This window comes from Garra rufa, chromosome 14 (genome assembly GCF_049309525.1).
Source record: "Garra rufa chromosome 14, GarRuf1.0, whole genome shotgun sequence".
Taxonomy (NCBI): domain Eukaryota; kingdom Metazoa; phylum Chordata; class Actinopteri; order Cypriniformes; family Cyprinidae; genus Garra; species Garra rufa.
In genome coordinates this window covers 26215714-26227892 of record NC_133374.1, presented here as the reverse complement: position 1 = coordinate 26227892, position 12179 = coordinate 26215714, and the positions used below count along the sequence as shown (strand labels likewise).

Sequence of the window (12179 nt, the reverse complement as noted above, 5' to 3'; positions counted from 1 at the left end):
CATCATCGCTTTGAGGTACGATATCTATATCAGTAAGATCAAGTCCGTGCGATATAATTAGATCTAGTGTATGATTAAAACGATGAGTGGGCCCAGTGACGTTTTGTTTGACTCCAAAAGAGTTTAACAGGTCAGTAAACGCAAGTCCTAACGCATCATTTGTATTATCAACATGAATGTTAAAATCTCCAACAATTAATGCTTTATCAAAATTAACCAATAGGTCAGAAAGGAAATCTGCAAATTCTTTTAGGAAGTCTGTATACGTCCCTGGAGGTCTATACACAGTAGCCAGAGCAAGTGATAGGAGAGATTTATTTTGCATATCTGACAGAGTAACATTAAGTAGGAGTACTTCAAATGAATTAAACCTGTACCCTGTTTTCTGAGTAACATTGAAAATATCACTATAAATTGTTGCAACACCACCGCCACGACCGATCTGACGAGGCTCATGCTTATAACAGTAGTTTGGTGGAGTAGACTCATTCAGACCAATAAAATCATTTGGTTTTAGCCAAGTTTCAGTCAAGCAGAGTACATCAAAACTATTATCTGTGATTATTTCATTTACAATAAGTGCTTTGGGTGCGAGTGATCTAATATTTAGGAGCCAACGCTTAGGACTCAACGCTTTCCTTCCCTCCTAGCAACACAGACACTAGGCAGGGATTTGGAATTATGGGGGCGTGGGTATCTCGTTCCCCATAGCGTTGATGACGCAGTTCGAGTTCCCGGAAGGGAACGTCTCAGGTTACGAATGTAACCCTGGTTCCCTGAGGGAACGAGACACTGCATCATGGACCATAATTCCCGCATTCCTGCTGCGCATCGCTTCATTTCTGGAAGCTGACGCCGGTTTGAAACGCACATGCTTTATACTTCCTGGTCGCCTACGTCACCGCCCCGGTGACGTCACTCCCGTCATTTCATTGGTTGTAGACTACGTTCAGAGAGAGGCTCGCCAATGGCGTTCCCCATAGCGTTCATGACGCAGTGTCTCGATCCCTCAGGGAACCAGGGTTACATTCGTAACCTGAGACGATATATTATTTGAAAACTAAAAATGTATCTTGTTTTTAGTATATTTAGATAAAAATACCTATATTTAGGTAAAAAAGTAATGTTTGAGTGCTGTGCAATTAAGTACATTGTACAGTTAAATCTCGATGCTTAGGAAAGACCACAATAAATTAATGCTTAGAGCTACATATAGAATAAAGAAATAAATAGCAAAAGGGGGTTCAAGGCAATAGTTCAAGGGACCCAGAAACTCGTGCTACCGGAAAAAATTGAGATGACATGAAATGAGAAGAGCACATATGAGAAACTGTCACAACTTTGAGTGGGATGAGGAGACGACTCGAGTAGAGCTAATGGACCAGAGTCATTTATGGACAGGAAACTGCTCCTTAGTCTGGTGGTCCTGGATTTTACACTTTGGAAATGTCTGTTAGGTTGCAATAAAGTGAGAAGACTGAAATTCTGAGGGTGGGAACGATCTTTGATGAGGCACTCTTGCATGTCTAAATGTTTTTGCCCTGCTTCTGCTTTCCCAGGGTGGTGTCAGTGATGAAGTCACTCTCTCTGCGTACATTACCGCAGCGCTGCTGGAGTTAGGCGTCCAGACAACTGTAAGTAAAATCCTCTTTATGGCTCCAAAGAGATGGACTCTAGTCATAGATCGAAACAACTTAAAGGAACACTCCACTTTTTTTGGAAATAGGCTCATTCTCCAACTCCCCCCGAGTTAATAAGTTGATTTTTACCGTTTTTAAATCCATTCAGCCGTTCTCCTGTTCTGGAGATATCACTTTTCGCATAGCTTAGCATAGATCATTGAATCCTATTAGACCAATAGCATCGCGTTCAAAAATGACCAACGAGCTTCCATATTTGTTGTATTTAAAACTTGACTCTTCTGTAGTTATATCGTGTACTAAGACCGGTGGAAATGCAAAGCTGCAAGTTTCTAGGCTGATAAGATTAGGAACTACACTTCCATTCCGGCGTAATAGTCAAGGAAGTTCGCTGCCGTAATATGGCCGAAGCAGGCGGAGTATTATTAGAAATGAGTTCCCAGCTAGTTTAGCATTTGCACATGTGCTGCGTGGTATTACTGCTCCTGCTTCGGCCATATTACGGCAGCAAACTTCCTTGACTATTACGCCGGAATGGGAGTGTAGTTCCTAATCTTATCAGCCTAGAAAATTGAAGCTTTGCATTTCCACCGGTCTTAGTACACGACATAACTACAGAAGAGTCAAGTTTTAAATAGGACAAATATCAAAACTCGTTGGTCATTTTTGAACGTGATGCTATTGGTCTAATAGGATTCAATGATCTATGCTAAGCTATGCTAAAAGTGATATCGCCAGAACAGGAGAACGGCTGAATGGATTTCAAAACGGTAAAACTCAACTTATTAACTCGGGGGGAGTTGGAGAATGAGCCTATTTCCAAAAAAAGTGGAGTGTTCCTTTAATACAAATAATGTGACTAATGAAGTTTTTCATGTGCTTTGTAAGGATCCCATGGTAGTGAAAAGCCTTGAATGTCTTACGGAGGCTTCCCGTAATATTACCAACACTTATGTGACCGCCTTGCTGTCCTACACATTCACTCTTGCTGGAGATGAACAGATGAGACGGAACCTCCTGTCCAACCTGAACAATCAGGCCAAGAGAGAAGGTACAATTTTAAATCATACTATATATATATATATATATATATATATATATATATTTTTTTTTTTTTTTTTTTTTTTACATTTGTTCTTTTACACTTTTTCTGTACCCCTAGTATCAATTTATCTTGACCCCAGTTCAAAAACCTAAAATGTAATATTATCCTGCTGCTTTTAAAAAAACACAGCCTCCAGTCTTCAATGTTTCAGTTTTCTTGCCTTGGTTTTTTCAGGTGTTGGACGATATTGGACTATGGCTAATAATGCGCAACCGTGGGGCTCTGTGGAAGTAGAGACGAGTGCCTATGTGTTGCTGGCGCTGCTCTCTGGACCCACACTGCCTGGATTTGGACTGAATTACTCTGCTGGCATAGTGCACTGGCTAAGCAAGCAGCAGAATGCGTATGGAGGCTTCTCTTCTACACAGGTAATGTTATTTATCTCATGCAACCCTCTCTTTCTTTTGATTGTTTAATTTAATTTTTAACGCGTGCGATTGTGTGTGTGTGTGTGTGTGTGTGTGTGTGTGTATGTGCGTGCGGGCGCTTGTGCTGCCTGCTTTCTTAGAAAGCATGGCAGCTTCAGGTGAAACTGGGCTTGATTTCCTCACACGGCGTCACGGAGTTAAAATAGTATCTGTGGCGAGTGTGGAGGCCTGTTGTTTGGGTGTTGTAGAGATTGTTGGTCATCAAAACATTCTCTCTGCATCCAGAATGAATAACCCGACCGTGATTTTTTTTTTAATTCGGTGGAAAGGACGAATTAAGTGGTTGCGTGGGGTATAATTATTGATGAATCACTTACACCTGTTCCGCCTCTTTTACTACCGTCAAAAAAAAATCACAATACCGAATATCCCTCCTTTTCTCAGCGATGATATACTGAAACAAGCACGTTCACGCTACGGAAAGTTGGTTTCGCCAATCAAAAAGTTCACGATAGGGTGCGAGTCTCCTTTATTGAAACATATTGTTTCATTTAGGAGATTTGCATTCATGATAGTTAAAGATGATGCTGAACTTGATTTGGCTCTCGTGTGGATGATTTTGAGTATGTAGTGTTTGTAACTACTGACAGAATGAAGTGCTTTGGATGCGGTAAGGCAAGACACTTAGTCCGTTCATGTCCTGACAAGTCTAGTGCATATGGAAGTAGTAAGGATGGTGTTGCAGCTGAGGAAAACAGTACTGTTAAACCGTCTGAGGTCGTTTTGGCTGAAGCAGTGATGACCGCGGATAAACTTGTTGGGCGAGAAACATCTGTTGTGGAGCCTGTGGAAGCTGGAAGCTGGTTTCTCAGATCATTGTATGGTACAGTGCTCTTCTATTTTGAATTCTGTCAAGCCCAAAAGTGCTTACTGGCATTTTAATTGAACTTTGCTGGATAATATGGAGTTTAAACGCACTTTTAAATTGTTTTGGGATGATTACAGAACAAAAAAAGCATCTTTTCAATCTTTACAATGTTGGTGGGATTTTGGTAAGATATAGATTAAACAGTATTGTCAGCAGTATGCTCAAAACAGTACCAAAGTTTTAAATTAGTCAATGAAAGACTTAGAGATTGATATAATTAAGATACAAGAATTGGTAGAATCTACAAAACAACAAAGTTATTTGAAAATTCTTTCTAAAAGAAAGAATCAATTAGCAGAATTATTAGGGGTTAAAACACAGGGAGCTTTGGTCCGGTCAAGATTTGTTAGTCTTGATCAAATGGATGCACCCTCGAAGTTTTTTTTTAGTCTTGAAAGAAAAAATGGGCAAAAGAGAATCATTCATGCTTTGCAATCTGAGGAAGGAATTTTGTTGTCCAATGCTATAGCAATTAGAAGGAGGGCAACTGGCTTTTATGAGAAACTGTATAGAAGTGAATTAAGATCAGATGATATCAATGAGAGTGTCTTCTTCAAGGATTTACCAAAGGTCTCTGATGAAGCTAATGGGGTGCTTAACCTGGGAGAACTGCATAAGGCTGTCCAGAGCATGGAATCCGGAAGGGTGCCTGGTATTGATGGCATACCATTAGACTTTTATAAGTGCTTCTGGGAAGTAATAGGAGAGGATCTTTTGGAAGTACTCAATGGTAGTCTGGATGAAGGTCTTCTACCTTTGAGCTGCCGGAGAGCAGACCTGACCCTCCTTCCCAAAAAAGGAGACCTCACAGATATCAAAAACTGGAGACCTGTTTCACTTCTGAGTAGTGATTATAAAATTCTTTCAAAGAGTTTAGCAAACAGATTGTCAAAAATTATGAATGAGGTGATTCATCCGGACCAAACCTACTGTGTCCCCAAAAGGTCAATTTTTGACAATATTTCCCTTATTAGGGATATTTATGATGTCTCTAAGTTGTTAAATAGTGATATTGGACTGATTTCACTGGACCAAGAAAAAGCATTTGACAGAGTTGAGCATACATACTTATGGGAAACACTAAAAGCTTTTGGTCTTAGTAAGAGCTTTATCGATAATATTAAAGTTTTATATAGGAATGTTGAGAGCATACTCAAAATTAATGGTGGCTTATGCACTCCTTTTATTGTTTCTAGAGGTGTGAGGCAGGGATGCCCACTCTCAGGAATGCTATATTCATTAGCAATAGAACCTTTGTTAGAACAATTAAGAAAGAGTGTACAATGTTTTAATTTGCCTAATTTTGGAAAAAGTATAAGCCTTTCTGCATTTGGCGATGATGTTGTAGTGTTTGTTAGTCAACAGAGTGATGTACAGGTTTTAATGAGTGTACTTGATGATTTTAATAAATTGTCTTTTGCCAAAATTAATTTGGCAAATAGTGAAGCTGTGCTAAAAGGGGATAGGAAACAAGTTTTATTCCCCCTTCCTCCTGGTTTAGTATGGAAGAGAGGAGATTTTAAGTATTTGGGGGTTTTTCTAGGAGATGAAGTAACTGTACAAAAAAATTGGGAAGGACTACTTGAAAAAGTCAAAAGTCAACTTGAAAAATGGAAGTGGTTAATCCCATAAATGTCATATAGAGGTCGAACCTTAGTTATCAATAATTTAGTAGCATCATCTTTATGGCATAAGTTGGCCTGCATGGATCCTCCTCTACGTTTGTTAGCAGAGATTCAAGCAATTTTAGTTGATTTTTCTATGATAAGTTAAATTGGGTTCCTCAGAGTGTATTGTTTTTACCCAAAGAAGAAGGAGGACAAGGATTAATACATCTTCAAAGCAGAACGACAGCTTTTCGTGTATGTTTTTTGCAAAGACGTCTTAATGGTTCCGTAACTTCCAGCTGGAAAGTAGTTGCATGTAAAATTTTACAAGAACTTGGAAATTTGAAGATGGGCAGGAATCTTTTTTTTTATGGACTTTTCAAAGCTGAATATCAATGGAATGCATATTTTTTATCGAAGTGTTTTTAAAGTGTGGAATATGTTCAAAGTGCAAAGAGAAGAACAAATCTCTTTACTGGCTCCTTGAAGAGCCGCTACTATATGGAGCACGCTCTGATTTAACAAATGATGATTGTAATATTCCTGGACTTACAGAAAAACTTGTGACTTTCAAAATATGTTCAATGGAGAGTCTAGTCCATTTGTCTGGACCAGACTTTGATAATACGGAAAGAGTGGTTTCAAGTTTGAAAATTAAGTCAAGAAGATTTGTTGTTCATTTATTAGAGAAATGGAAAAAAAGACTCACTTTTGATGAATTGAAACTTTTATCTGATTACTGTGAAAGTAAATTAATGAAATTAATGAAAACTTAATGAAAAATATGTTTTGCCTGATTTTTTTCTTTTACCTATTTTGGATGATGTTTCAGGAAGTTTCTTAAGTTCTGGAAAATCTCTCTGTCTTAATTTTTTTCAAGTGCCAGTAAATCTCTTTATAGAGCTTGTGTGTTGGTTTTTAATAAAAAAGGTGCTTGACAAGAGGGTTGATAGACCGTGGCGTAATGTTTTAAAATTGTCTGATGATGATAAACCAGAATGGAGATAATTGTATAAGCCACCTTTAAGTAAAAGAGTTGGGGACATACAATTGAGACTTTTACACGGTGCAATAGCAGTTAATGCTTTTATTTCAGCATTAAATCCTAATGTCACTACAGAATGCCCCTTTTGTTCAGAGCGAGAAACTGTTTTTCATGCTTATATGGATTGTTTTAGACTGAAAAGGTTGTTTAGTCTATTACATAATGTACTTCACAGTTCATTCATGAATCTTTTTCTATAGATGTATTTATTGGTGGTTTTAAATATGTTAGGAAAAAGAGGTTTATTTGCCAATGTTTGAATTTTGTTATAGGTCAAGCAAAGTTAGCAATTTATATGAGTAGGAAAAATAAGATAGAAATGGGTTCAGATCAAGATATTAATGCAATGTTTTTAGCTACAGTTAAATCCAGAATACTCATTGATTTTAATTTTTATAGTTCCATGGATTATCTTGTTACATTTTAAAAGAAATGGTGTAAAATGGAGGCTCTGTGCTCTGTTGTTGATGGGGACTTATTTTTTTCTTCTCTATTAAAATAAACAATTGTTGAAAAGTACATGTAAAATTGTTGGATTCTTTGTTGATTTTTGTGTGGTATTGAAAAGTTTTATGTTAAATTGATTGGAAAAGTGTTTTTATGTAAATAATTGTAATAAAGTATTTTTTCAAAATTCAATTCAAAATTCTCTTTGTGAACAGGATACTGTAGTAGCACTCCAGGCCCTCGCTAAGTACAGTGCTGCCACCTACAATCCAGAAGGATCCATTACCGTAACTGTGACCTCTCCCTCAGGCCAGAGGAACCAGTTCACCGTGAACCGAAACAACCGGCTGCTTTACCAAGAGAAACAGCTGCAGGAAGCTACTGGCACATACAAGCTGAAGGCAGAAGGCACAGGCTGTGTGTTTGTGCAGGTCTGTGTGCGGACTCTTATGATGCACATATTAAGTTTACCAGGAAATTAAAGTTTTCATCATTTACTTAACCTCATGTCGTTCCAAACCTTTATGACTTTCTTTCTTCAATGGATTACAAAAGGAAGTCATAAGGATTTGGAATTACACAAGGATGAGTATACTGTATGATGATTACTTAAGTGTGTAAAAGTAATCACCTCATCTTTGACATAATTCTGTGTTTTGTCTCTCAGTTTGCCTTGCACTATAACATCCCACCTCCTCCAGACTCTTTCGCCTTCAATATCAATGCCAGTGCGATGTGCAACAACACAGTGAACCCAGCTTTTACGCTTAACACCACTGTAAGGTAAGCCTTCGGATTAAAAATGTAAAACATTACCATTACTGTCTTCATTTGTGGAAACAGCTATTGTTGTCATGAATCCTGTCTGTGGCTTTCCATCTGCTTGCCACCAGATGTTATTATATTGACTCTCACACTACATAGACTGTTGCATGTCACACCAAACTACATTTCCTATCATCCATTGCACTGATTACACACAGCTGCAACCAATCAAACACACTATATAACCCTTTGACTTCCTCTTTCAGATCGCCAAGTTTTGTTTAGCGTTTAACACTCTCCTAGTGTTAGCCATATTTGCGGAGCCTTACCAAGTATTTCCTGAGTCTAGTTAAGTCTTGTTTCTAGTCTAGTCATGCGTGTCTTTATCCCTACCTGGTTTATCTCGTCCTGTCTGTTTTTCTGCCCTGCCCTGGATCTTTCACCCATTTTGGATTCCCCTTCGTCTTGCCATTTCGGACTCTGTTCGGCCCTCGTATGATCTACTGACTGACTATCTGTCTGGATTACCCGTTTACCTCACCCCTTTGGATTACGTTCACTGGTGATTGACCCTCGCCTGTCCCTGGTTTACTCTTGTGTCGTGCCCTCTGTGTACCTGTTTGCCGTTGTTCGACCTGCCTGTATTTTGACCATGTTCAATAATAAAAGCTTACATTTGGATCTGCCCACTTTACGTCTTTGTAACAAAGCGACAGAGACATGAAGCGGGCAGATCCAAAAGCAAGCTTTTATTATGTGATCTAAATGTGGCTAACACTAGGAGAGTGTTAAACACTCAACAATACTCAGCAATCTCAAAAGGGGAAGTCCAAGGCTTATACAGTGTGTTTGATTGGTTGCAGCGGTGTGTGTGTAATAAGTGCAATAGATGATGGGAAATGTAGTCCGGGGTGACATGCAACAGTCTGTGTAGTGTGAGAGTCAATATAATGGCAGTGCGATCATCTGGTGGTGAGCGGACGGAAAGCCATGGACTGGATTTGTGATAATTATGTATATATTTTCAATGTGATTTTCTTGCACAAATGTGTTATTTTATGTGTTTATTTAAAATAAAACTTAATTCCAAATTTGCAAGGATGCACTGCATTGCTCAAAATCACAGTAAAGACATTATATATATATATATATATATATATATATATATATATTAATGAATTCTTAATGAATTAGCAACTTAACATATCCATATGACACTATGAAGACAGAATAGATAAAGATTTAACCTAGTTTATGGCCTAATAGACTCTTTGCTGCCTGTCAGACTACATACTATGAACAATGTGTGGTTGTGAACCGTGTTTGTGATTGCTGGAACAATTATATGACAGGTATAACGGCGCACGAGCGGAAACCAACATGGTGATCATTAACGTCAGGCTTCTGTCTGGGTTTAAGCTGGATGAGACATCTCTTCAGGCTGTGAGTGATGCTTAAAGGGCTCTGGTCCTCTTTTTATCTCAAAATGTGTAGCCAGTATTTAATTTGTTCTCATTCACTCCTCTGTCTCCACAGCTGAGGGAAGACCCCACCATCAAACGTCTGGATCTGGACGCAGATCATGTCATTTTCTATTTGGATAGTGTAAATATTTTATTTAAATACCTTGAGGGGTTCAAAACCTTTTTTGGATGGGTCATTGATATTTTGACAATAAAAGGGATAAACTGACCCTGTTTACTTCAACATGTACTCACTCTCAGGGCAACCAAGATGTAGATGAATTTGTTTCTATATCGGAACAGATTTGGAGAAATTTAGCATTGCATCACTTGCTCACCAACGGATCCTCTGCAGTGAATGGGTGCCGTCAGAATGAGAGTCCAAACTACTAATAAAACATCACAATAATACACAAGTAACAGATAAATTGGAGTCTTGGATTACTTGTAGATTATTGTGATGCATTTATCACTGTTTGGACTCATTCTGACAGCATCTATTCACTGCCGAGGATCAACTGATGGGCAAGTGATGTAATACTAAATTTCCATCAAAGATCTGTTCCAACGAAGAAACAAACTCATCTACATATTGAATGGCCCAAGGGTGAGTACATTTTAAGCAACACATTCTCATGAGTCCATACCCCATAGAAAATAAATCTCTCCGTAATCATAATGTAATAAATTTCTCTTCCATTCCAGTTGAAAAAGAATGAGAAAAAGTCCATTAGCCTGCTGCTCGTGCAGGAAGTCCCGGTGCAGAACCTGAGACCAGCTGTAGTTGTCGTCTATGACTACTACCAGATCAGTATGTGTTTATGCAAAATATAATAAATGATAAAATAAAAACAGAATAAATAAATCATAACAAAAATGGGAAAACTTATTTCTGTTTTAATGTTTAAGAGTCTCATTTTTTTGTAAGTCTTAGTGACATCATGATATAAGCATTGCGTAAGCGTGCTTTACGAGCCTGTATTTAATCTTACCCTAATGCATTTTCATTTTATTGAGACAAGCTCAACAATGCAGTGCACAAAAAAACTAAGTCGTGTATTTATTCCTCCAGGTGATTTGTCTGTGATTGACTACACCTCCCCATGTGCATAAATACTACTGTAAGTATTATAATAATATAAGTTTCAAACTCATTTTTTTTCTAAAACTACATTAGAATATTTTATTAAGTGTACTCTTAAATTTGAATGTAAAAAAAAGATTTAAAAAAATATATATTTCAAATGCTCTTTTAAACTTTTTAATCATAAAAGAATCCTGAAAAAAAATCAACATTGTTTTCAACATTGTTAACAATATATTTTTTCTTTAAGCACCAAATCAGCATATTAGAATGATGTTATGTTGCTTGATAAAGGTTGATCTATCTATTTTTCAGGCAATGATCTGAAGTGCTGATGGCTGAAGAACTGTACACTGTATGGTGAAACAGATTTAATACAGACACTTCTTCTCTTCTTCTGTCACTTTCTTGTAATAAAATCTTAAATCAAAAATAATGCATTTCTGCATTATGCACTTCAGTTGCTATTAAACAATTTGTCAATTTATGCATCATAAATTTGTGTCCTCTGATTATTTATTATTTAGATTTTTTATTACTGTACATAATTATGCAAATGCCTGGATCTTAAAAAAAATAAGCTAGTGCATATAAGTCAAATATTAAATCCTAATTTCAAGTTTTAAATCTTTTCCAACCCAAGTACTGTATGGTTTTAAAAATATGCACACATCTGCCAATTGTGGATGTTTACAATAGTATGTCAGTTTGTAATCCAATATATCACATTTCAAAGCACTTGATGTTTTGATCACTTGATTAAAAAAAAACTGAGCAACATCTTTTGTCATAGTGCTGTGACTGGTTTCCAGGGCTGCCCTTGCGTAATCATGTGCTTCTTGCAATGACAACCTTAAGCACTCAGGATTGGGGATTTCATGTTACTCCATTCCATCCCAGATCAATCATCAGTCCTAGCTTGTGTGTTTATCATCCACGTATGCCTGAATTGCTGTCTTGAGAGTCCATATGCCTGAATTGCTGTCTTGAGAGTCCAGTTCCCCCACTCTGTGGCATTCGTCTTTGGGTGATACACAGTTGTAACGCAATGTTCTGTTCTCAGGTGAGCGAGCACCCGTTTGATTAGTTTGCTCACAAAAGAGGAACCTCTGTCTAAAATGAGATAACTGGGGCCCCTTGATGGCAGTTTGCTTACTGCCACTTGCGCAATAGCTTCTCTTACTGCCACAATCTCAACCCCCTTTGAAATATACTCGACAATTACCAAGATGTAAGCATTGCCACAGGAGAGTACATGGCAAAGGGACAACACAATCAACCCCAACATACTCCCAAGGTTTCTGGGACCGAATTGGGACCATTAGGCCAGCAGGCTTTTTCTGACTTGGCAAACCATGCAAGAGATTATATATTTCTTCACTTCAAATGCTGAATTTAATTTGGGCCAAGGTCTTGTTTATCCATAGGTAACCTACAGTTGGGTGATTGTGGTAATACCTCAGCAAGGTACATCTGAGATATGTAGGAACATGCAGCTTTAAACATTTCAAAGGGTGGATGCCACAAGCAGGTTTGGGATTGTTAAATTACACCAGGCCATTATGAATGGAATATTAAGAAATCCTCCCCATCGCAATCCTGTCACTGAAGATAATGTACCAAGATCAAGACCACCAATCACTGCATAGTTGGGAAGGAGGTCTATTGGTCTATCATCTGTTAGGGGAATTCCTTGACAGCGCATCAGACACTTTGTTTTTGAAGAT

At 37.9% G+C, this 12179-nt stretch overlaps 1 protein-coding gene across 1 annotated transcript in view; it reads left to right on the top strand.

Moving 5' to 3' along the window:
* Positions 1–10950, top strand: part of LOC141284262 (alpha-2-macroglobulin-like protein 1) — a 31119-nt gene extending 20169 nt beyond the window's left edge. Inside the window, exons 28-37 of the mRNA XM_073817266.1 lie at positions 1560–1634; positions 2529–2691; positions 2920–3113; positions 7356–7571; positions 7808–7923; positions 9258–9348; positions 9442–9510; positions 10074–10179; positions 10441–10489; positions 10768–10950. Of these exons, the coding sequence (XP_073673367.1) occupies positions 1560–1634; positions 2529–2691; positions 2920–3113; positions 7356–7571; positions 7808–7923; positions 9258–9348; positions 9442–9510; positions 10074–10179; positions 10441–10481 (1071 nt within the window). The 3' untranslated portion in view covers positions 10482–10489; positions 10768–10950. The remainder of the gene's footprint in view (positions 1–1559; positions 1635–2528; positions 2692–2919; positions 3114–7355; positions 7572–7807; positions 7924–9257; positions 9349–9441; positions 9511–10073; positions 10180–10440; positions 10490–10767) is intronic.
* The last annotated feature ends 1229 nt before the right edge of the window (positions 10951–12179 follow it).